General features: G+C 38.6%; 1 protein-coding gene across 2 annotated transcripts; it reads right to left on the bottom strand.

The window, feature by feature from the left end:
* Positions 1-1,253: 1,253 nt before the first annotated feature.
* Positions 1,254-6,622, bottom strand: HYAL1 (hyaluronidase 1). 2 transcript variants are annotated; one of them, XM_015817372.1, is made up of 3 exons: positions 5,704-6,622; positions 3,897-3,986; positions 1,254-1,991 (listed from the first exon to the last, which is right to left on the bottom strand). In XM_015817372.1, exons 1-3 carry the CDS (start codon positions 6,616-6,618, stop codon positions 1,641-1,643), a joined length of 1,356 nt encoding a protein of 451 aa, XP_015672858.1. In that variant the 5' UTR covers positions 6,619-6,622; the 3' UTR covers positions 1,254-1,640. The 2 variants fall into 2 exon arrangements, with proteins under 2 accessions (XP_015672858.1, XP_015672860.1); XM_015817374.1 differs by lacking the exon at positions 3,897-3,986.
* Between the last annotated feature and the right edge of the window lie 2,927 nt (positions 6,623-9,549).

The raw sequence follows: 9,549 nt of genomic DNA, 5'->3' as shown, positions 1-9,549 counted from the left end.
CCAACAAGCGGGACTGGCCTAGGGCAATTTTTAGAGGGGTTTTAATCATATTTTAATTAGACAACATTTAAATATTTCTTTTTAACTAATTTTAATTTTGTAATTGTTATTGGTGTATTTTTAATTGATTGTCAGCCGCCCTGAGTCCGCAAGGAGAAGGGCGGGATATAAATTCAATAAATAATAATAATAATAATAAATCTAGGTGCTATTGCTCTATATACCACTCTTCTGCAACTCTGCCTCAAGGACAAGAGAACTCCTTCAGCAGTTGTCACATGCCTGTGCCAAGAAATCCAGCATGCCAAACCAGCTGGGGTTGATTCACTTGTGTATTCTCTCACACTCCAAACAAGGCAGTGGAGAGCATCCAGCCCAGGTTCCAGTCTGCTTCTGTGCTGCTCAGACAATTGGCAAATCTCCTCTCTGCTTCTTATCCCATTGAGGTGGAAGAAAACAAAGCAATTTACCAGGGTTAATTTTTCTTGAAAGAATGACTCTTCCTACCCCTCTCCTAAATAAAGAAACCATCTCTTCCTGCTAAGCTGGCATATTTGGCAAGTGTGGATTTATACATTTGGGGATACTGGATATCTTGTAGTTCATTATGTAAAATATATTAGTTAGCTCCTGCTTGGCAATAGTGATCTTGGTTTAGCACAAAGTATGCATAATGCTGCAATAATTTAATTGTCCTTTAATTATTAATTTAATAATTTAGCACAATAGCAATCTTGTGATTTATTCAATTAACAACTTCCTTTGCTACATCAGCTCAGCCCCATAATAACATGCCAGATATTGCCCTGGCTCCCGCTTCCCAAAGTCAATGTCTAAGCTGTAGCAGAACAATGTAATGCATTAAAAATTGAGATAGGTTATCTACTTTAACTGGAGGTAGTCTCAGTACATAAACATGCATGCAGTTCAATTACAGAAATCTGGTAACTGGTTAGGCCTTTTCCTTGAATCACAAAGTCTCTGCATATAAACAGTCATTCAACAACTTAGAAAAGCACCAGCACAACAATAGTATGCAGAAGTATTTGCACTTATTTTAAAGGCAATTGATGGGGTGACAGTGCCACCTTCCTTCAAAACGCTCATCATACAACTATAAGAATAAACTATGGGTCTCCCAAAGAAATGAAGTGTGTCTTCTCTCCTGAGCATGCATCTCTCTGCATGTGTCATCACATCATCACAAAGATGTCACTGAACTGATGTTACTTCTTCAGATGGAAATGAAAGCAAATATATTCATAAGAAAAGCACGTTTGTTGTCTGTATTCATACCATGATCAAAAGAAAAGGCATGCCAGCTTTTTTATGCTGCAAGGTAAAACTGTATTAAGTACACAAGCAAAGAGACTGCAGATAACCATTTCTAGAAGGATTTCTGCTTGCACTCAACAGAAGAGTGGGGGAAAAACTGCCTTTGACTATCATTGCAAAAAGGTGAAGCCCAATTTTCCGCCACCTCTGCCCTTCATATGCAATGCGACAGCAGCTACCAGAATTCTGATGGTAATGTAGCCTATAATCTCTCAGAGCACCAGTTTAATGTTAATCAGATATTGAGCAGATATTAATTTTATACAGTCTAATTCTGCAGGTTGAGCTTTTCTTGTTGACATGTATTATATATCATGAAACTGAGGACTGAATACCTCATTGTGGATTGACTTCTTCTCACAATGCAATCCTTTCCAGCCATCGTAGCATTGACATGTGAATGTTTGGGCCATCTTGATTTGATCTTCCATTGACATCTGGCCAATCAGAATAAAGCCTGGGGCAACATTATGCTTCTTAATAGTGAAGCTGGCAGAATTGAGATGCAGGAAGGCTTCTGGGTGATTCTGCTGCCGCACACAGCGGCCATTCTTTGAGCAAAGTATTTTACTACAAAGCCTAGTACTGCTGGTCACATTCATAATGTATGGGCCAAGGAGCTTGTCCACATACTCCTTCACTTCAAGGCAGGCTTCCTGTAAGGTACAAAAAAGCAGGCCCAGAAAAAAATGAGTTTAAAAGAGTTGTCTGCAACGATCATATTAGTTTTCTCACAGGAATTTCTCACAGGAATTTCTCACATTTCTCACAGGAATTCCAAACATGTTTTCCCTTAATGTCATGGTCACCAAGGAAACATATTAATACATAGTGTGTGTGTGTGTGTGTGTGTGTGTGTGTGTGTGTGTGAAACAGTTAAACATGTCATTTGCTCAGAGTCCTTACATTGCCACAAATGATTTAAGTCCAGCCCCTCTTAAATTTCGTTGACCCTTATCTGGCGCCAATTTAGTAATGAACTTGCTAACTAGATTTTTGCTTGAATAAACCTTCTGTGCTGCAACTTAAGGTACAGTCCTGACCCTTTGCATCTGACATTCTAGTCATCATTGGTGTGGTAGACATGATGACATAAGAAGACAAACATTATGCAGGGTTTGTTTATTTACAGGACTTATATGGCCATTATCTCATAGGATAATCCTAGATGCTCACAACAATCCCTTAAATCTAGGCTAAAAATACAAGTATCCTTCCTCCCAGGCCACAAACTAAACATCCTCCCAGTTCAATTCCCATTTTAGCTTAATGCTTAGAGAAAGAATCAGCCTCTGAGAGGCTAAAACAACAGGACTCCTTGGATTCCAGGTGGGAGACACCTTTGAAGATGGTTTAGAAGTGCAATGGGGCAACTGGACTTTTCTCAAGGAATTTTTTTACTATATAATTATGATGATCTTGAGCCTGTTGTATTAGCTATCAGTAAGACTCTAGACTCAATTTCAAATGCTGTTAGTTCCAAAAACCCAAGAAATACACACTGAGATTCTTCTAAGCAATTTCCTTCATTGTCCTTCACCTATAGGCAGAAATCTTGCCAAACTAAAGAAGGCGATTTGCGTATCATCTTAAACATATTCTGAGAACTTCTGGGAAGGAGCTGTTTTAACTCTCCTTCTCCACACAAACTACTTCAGCTTTGCTGACTTTTGCTCCCCCGGAATGCATTCCACAAATGCTATTGTGCCTTGTCTTAATGTAACTGGTGTACACGAATAGCAAAAATGGTTATTATGGAATTAAATTATGCCAGTCTGATTCAGATAGGTCTGCAAATGGTGCATCAACTGAAGCCAGTAGAAACACTTCCTGGCCACAATTCCACTTGTCACTCAAGTAGGAGCTGTATGGATCCAAATTGTGACCGTTCAGAGACAGGAGGGGTCAGTATTATCAGACATCCCTGATGTTTACAGGCATAGAATAACTCCCATTTTGCTAGACTTTAGTCTCACCTCCTCTCTGCCTATCCAGATCCTAATAGCCTGCAGACAGCAGCTCAAATACAATTTATAGCATCTCCAATACAGCCTGACTTGACAATGCACAGCTGGATGTCATTTTAATTTTGATGACATCTCATCCAAACCAACATATAAACTTTTCCAGTGGTTTCATATATATGTTGAACAATGGGTTTGTGTGTGGGCAGGGGAGTTAGAGAGACTGATCCCAGAAGCATCTCTCCCTGGAGTAGACAAGGGCCCGATCATCCTTTTGTTCCCCCAATTATCCTGCCAAGGTAACCACAACTCATAAGGATACCTTAGCTGATCACATCAAATGCTGCTGTGAAGTCCAGGAGAACCGGAGGTACATATTTGTTCAAAGTCCTGACAAAGGTTATCTAGTAGAGCAACCACACCTTTTTTATCCCATAACTGAATATATTATAAATCCATAATGTATGGGTTGAAAAAAAATATGTTGGAAAGGCCTTCACCCAAACAATATATCTTACTAGAATTCGAACCTTTGAAATTCCCCTATCTAGCCTCACATGGCCCTCTGATCAGTCCTGACTTCTTTGCCATACTTACCCGAGATTTACTGAAATTTGTACTACCCCACAAGATAACCCCAGCAACACCTTGAGAAGCACTCTCACCAATGGTGTGGACCAGGTCTTCCTGCAAAACAAGAATATTAAGGTAGTTTCATGTTTAGGATCTGAATCTTAGCACCCCTTCTCTGGTCACAATAGACCCTTTAAGTCCTACTTCTAAATAGCAGCTGTTTGAGAATTTTGCATAGTAATATCATGTGTCAGGATTATGTGTAAGTAATTGATTAAATAATTTGATTGACATTTTCCCTGACTGCCTTATTAAACAGGAGAGTCTATTTTCCAATGAACAGAAGTGGTAAATAGTGACTGCATGTTGCATGCAGTCCTCCTTTTAACAACCCTGGGTTACATCAAGGTGATTCTGAAGAGTAGCAACATTATCTGTTTGCTTCAGAAGAAGGAGCAAAAATAGGTTCATTAAAAATTGAACACACCTATTTTACGTCTTAAACAACCCAACAAAATTGACTTGGATCCATCCATGTTATCATATCACTGCTATACTCCCTGTAATGTTCAGCTGATTAAAAACAAGTGGTCTCCTGCATCAAAATGCCCAACCTTGAGCTGAAGTATGAATGAAAAGATAGATTTCACTCTCGTTTTTCACTCAGTTTTTCTTTTGAAATACTTTTATCTGGACTGTACTTTTTTTTTCTACTGATGTTCTCTTGCATCATCTAATCTATCTTCCAATATGATTTCCTACCCCTTTCAAAGTATGGCCTGGTTTTGAGTGATTTTTAAGAGTTTTTTCTCCCAAAATAATCTGTGGCCAAATGCAGACCTCTCTTCCTCTGCCACTTTTTTAGAAACTGCCTGTTTTCTTATCCTACCTACTTCATCTAGTATGTCCCTTCCTGCCCATCTCAATCTCCTGTGGTCTCTCCACTTTCAGCAACTTTTCATCAAAAAGTCTCTCTAAAGTCTCCTCTTCTTAGGAAACAACTTTTTTTTTTATCACAGCCTCTGTTCATATCTATTTTTAGCTTGTCCCTATATACGTCTCTATAAATCTATATAAATCTCTTCATTTTATGTGTGATGGCAAAACCTCAGTTAAATAAGTTATTTTCATGGGGTTTCTCCTAGAGTACTACAATTTTCTATCGTCTGAACCAATTGCTACTTCTTCATTCCTCTAAACCACTTTTCTTGAATAATCTTGTTTTTCCCTTCATCTTTATTTTACTTGTTACCGATGTACAGCAATTCAGTGGATAACAACTATATTGGCTCTATACACTAACATGACAACATCTGTGTTATTGATGGAAAATTAAATATTATGGCACTTAGGCTTTAAGTCTACTTCCCCTGCCCCAAGGGATGGGAGAAAAAAGAAAATCATTCATAAAAAATTTGTTTACCCCAAAACAAAAACAAAACAGCAATAAAAAGACCCACTTATTTTCAATAAGTCACATCTGACCTACATTAATTTTTAATCCCGTCTCATCCAAAGGTGAAATATTGTTAAAAATAAAATCTAACATAAAACTGCCAAAAACAAAGATGTTGATTTTTCACATTGATATGTTGGAAGTATTTATCAGGGCAAGTGGGGAGGGAAAAGGCTTGCTCTGTCTTAATTTTCAGTAAAAATTACAACAACAGATATTTAATTGTGATGCCATATTGAGTCCAAAAATTTTAAAGATATTGATAAGGATATTCTATTAAAGTCTACCATTATTTCCATGCCATGTTTTCCAGCTAATTTCCACTGGACAAGGCTTATCAAATCCTGCACTGGGAGAGACACAAGAATTGCTTACCTGTGTGATGAAGTTATGAGTAAAGTCATATACAGTGGTAGTATAAGGTAAGACAGGGATGTCATTCTGTGTCCACTTCAAAACCCTGAAGGCCTCCTGGATTCGATGACGAACAAATTCAAGAGTTTTGTGAGTCAGTCTGAGAATGTTGGGGAGGTAAATGCTGGGATAAAGAGCCCGGCTTTGCTTCCAGAGCCAGTACAATTCGTTGTTTCTCTGTTTCTCAATCTCTGGGCATTCTCCAGTATAATTGACAGATTGGTACTCATTGTTATAGCAATTGGGGAAACCATAAAAGCCCCAGAAGCCTTTTGGTCTCAGGGTTTCACTAAGGGCCAATGTCTGTTCCATGAAAGCCTGAGCAGATTTTTGAAATTCTAACTGGGCCGCTTTGATCACTTTGTCCGCAGGCCAATCAGGATGCTGCTCCTTAACTAACTGTATAGATTTATATTGATAGATTTTCATAGAACTCCAGTTCCGAATCCATAAGGGGCGCCAGTGTTCCCAGTCCACAACTGCCAGACTTTTGAAGCCAACATCCAAAATGGTATTTTTAATATCTTGTTCAGTCTTCTGGAGATGAGCTTTTAGACTAGCATTTTGAGGGAGACCGCCATAGATGGCAACTCCATCCTTGGTGTAATATGGATAGTATCCGAATTTATTACTATAGAAGAGAGTAATGTCTTTCCCTATAAATGAGTCATTCGGGTTGACAATCACATCAAAAATTCTCAAGTCAAGGGATATTCCGTATTCTTTTTGGCATATTTGAGTTGGTGCATTCCAGATTGAGATGAATGGATGGCCCAGTATTGCTTGGGATCCTTCAGTCATGTTATGGTTCCAAACCATTAGGAAAACATTTAGTAAACCGAACCACAAAGTCAAGTGTTTCATGCGCATCTCCATTTTGCAACCTATTTTCCAGCAAAATGCTCAAGTCTTTTCTGCTTTTCAATGCTAGAGGCCTCTGGTAGAACTGTGCAAAAGAATGACTGTACTGTAGTTCTTTCTGGTAAATGGAGAAATTAATGTTAGCAACAATAGAAGTAGGTAGCTCTCAGAGGAAACAATAGTAGAAGAAACCATAAATTCCTACCTGTCCTTTTATTTTCTATCTACCCTTCAAGGTTCATGCAGAGCAAAATCAAGTGGCAAAGAAAGTCCTTTTGGGATCTTGAATGTTGCTGGGATTCAACGTTACTTTTTAATCTTTGCTTTTCCAGTAACCTTGGTTAACAGTTCAGTTACAGGTAGTCCTTGACTTATGACCACAATTTTTCTGTTGTTAAATGAGACATTTGTTAAGTGAATTTTGCCCCATTTTACAACCCATTCTTGCCACAGTTGTTAAGTGAATCACTGCTGTTGATAGTAACCCGGTTATTAAGTAAATCTAGCTTCCCCATTGACTGCTTGTGAGAAGGTCGTAAAAGGGACTCACATGACCCCGGGAGACAGCAACGGTCATAAATATGAGTCAGTTGCCAAGCGTCTGAATTTCGATCACATGACTATGGGGATGCTGCAAAGGTCGTAACTGTGAAAAATGATCATAAGTTACACTTTTCAGTGCTGTTGTAACTTTGAAACATCACTAAACAAACTGTTGTAAGTCAAAAACTACCTGTACTGCTTACTATTCCTAAAATAATAAATAATATCCCTCTTTGCTTTTATGTTCTCTCCCAAATGAAGCTTCATTAATGACTTTCTGGAGGCAGTCACTTCTTCTCATCTTATGAAAGTTCACCAATAGGAAGAGGTCATAATAGTGAGGGGTCAGTTCAAAGAAATGGTTAAATCAGCTGAATATGCATCAAAATCTGTCTCCTATGGAGAAAATAGAAAAGAACTAAAATAAAAGCGTAGAACAGGAGAAGAATTAGATTATTTCAATTACTATTTTGTCACATCATGCTTTATAACTGGCTGGGAACTATCAGAGTTGTGGTATAAAATAATTGGAGGGCATCAAATTGGAGAAGATGCAGCAAATGTTCCAAGAATGTACCTGGCACACCTTGGCAAATCTTACAATATTTCCTTAAGGATATTTCTATTTCCATAGTGGGAAAGGAGACTTCGTTCAAATTATCTCCCGTTTGTGACCTAACTCAAATTTGAATAAATTATACCTTCTTTCATAATTCAATCTCTTAAAGCCATTTTGCTAAATCAGCAGAACCAATGCCCAAAATATAAAATGGGATGGAATATCTAGCTGAATCCAGTTACAAGAATTGCATAAAATAGATCCCAGCTGCTGCTTTTTAATTACCCCAAATTTCCACATCTCCTTACAAACTTATACCACTAAAGTTTTTCCAAACCAAAATCTTTACATAACCCTTAGCTAAGCCTGATGTTCCTAAGTGATCAATTAATCAGACCTACAATTTCTCAATTTCCTATTGTTCCTTAGGCTTAGTAGTCACAATTTAGTTACAGTAGTTACTTTGAAAGTACTATAAATCTGATTTTGCCAGCATGTGTAAGGTTCAAGAGGGAAGAGATTTGTCCTAAGAAATACATATTAACATAAAGATAACACTGCTGTGAACAAACACAAGACACTAAGCAGTGGCTGGCATCAGGAGATATTGTAGTTAATTAATACCAGAGAAACATAGGTACTGTAGGCAAATAGTAAATCTGGCTGGATCTGCAAGTGGCCAGAGGCAACACAACACACCTTGGTTTCAGATATTATCCCTATAACACAACACCACTTCTGTCTGACTTTATTAAGTAACTATGAAAGACCAGGCATTTCACATTAAGATTCAGCAGAACAAATCAGAGCAAAGCTTTTCTGAAAGACATTTGTTCTATTAAAATAAATGGCTAAGAGATGGAAAGAGTCAAAATTATTCTTGCAGACTAGCCAATTTAAAAAACAACAACGACCCAATACTATGACTCTTCTTTAATGTTGGTACAAATACAGAGAACCAGTTTGGTCTAGTGGTTAAGTCAACAGGCTAGAAACCAGGAGACTGAGTTCTAGTCCAGTGGTGCCAGAGGCGGCATTCAGAGCCCTCTCTGTGGGCACGTGTGCCGTCGCCCCAGTCCTAGGCCTTCAGCTGGGTTTTATAAAACCTTTTCGCTTTAGGCCTCTGCCGCCATGGGCCAAAAAGAAAAAAAGGTTCAATCAGTCAATTTCAACTTCTCGCGGGGAAAAAAAGATCTTGCAAAGTTGGGATTGATTGAACTTTTTAGTCCCACCCAGTCTGCCGTTACCACAGCCACACCCACCAATGGGCCACGCCCACCCAATGGGCCACACCCACCCAATGAGCCACACCCAGCTAATGGGCCACACCCACCCAATGGGCCACACCCACCCGGCACTCGACGATGCATAAGTGGGTTTTGGGTTGCAGTTTGGGCACTCAGTCTCTAAAAGGTTCGCCATCACTGGTCTAGTCCCACCTTAGCTATGAAAGCCAGCTGGGTGACCTGGAGCCATTTACTCTTTTTCAGCCCAACTCACCTCTGAGTTGTTGTTGCGGAGAAAATAAGAAGAGGACAGTGTCTTGGATATGTTTGCCATCTTGAGATATTTATAAAAAATTAATAAAAGTGGGATATAAATAAATAAGGGAAAATCTATTGTATAGAATTTCCCTCCCCCCCCTATTTGAAAAGTATAGTGCCAAGGGAGAATCTAACACAGGAAAACTAGAGTCACTTGAGAAATAAAATGTCAAACAAGTAATAGAAAAAATGAGTTGCCTAAGTATTCTCAGCATCTGATCTTTTAGTACTAAAAGATCCAATCACTAAATCCAATCATCCATAAAAAATATGAATTAACTGACCATTTTGTTTTTCATG

This window comes from Protobothrops mucrosquamatus, unplaced genomic scaffold (assembly GCF_001527695.2).
Source record: "Protobothrops mucrosquamatus isolate PMUCROS unplaced genomic scaffold, P.Mucros_1.0 scaffold579, whole genome shotgun sequence".
In the NCBI taxonomy this organism is placed as follows: domain Eukaryota; kingdom Metazoa; phylum Chordata; class Lepidosauria; order Squamata; family Viperidae; genus Protobothrops; species Protobothrops mucrosquamatus.
Note: the sequence above shows the minus strand (reverse complement) of the source record. Positions and strands in the feature narration are given on the sequence as shown.

Excerpts from the sequence above, each read along its gene's own strand:
- HYAL1 (XM_015817372.1), bottom strand. The coding sequence starts at position 6,618 with ATGGAGATGCGCATGAAACACTTGACTTTGTGGTTCGGTTTACTAAAT. Across the intron at positions 3,987-5,703 it reads CTCATAACTTCATCACACAG|GAAGACCTGGTCCACACCAT; the intron begins GTAAGCAATTCT and ends CTTGTTTTGCAG. Across the intron at positions 1,992-3,896 it reads CAAATTTCAGTAAATCTCGG|GAAGCCTGCCTTGAAGTGAA; the intron begins GTAAGTATGGCA and ends TGTACCTTACAG.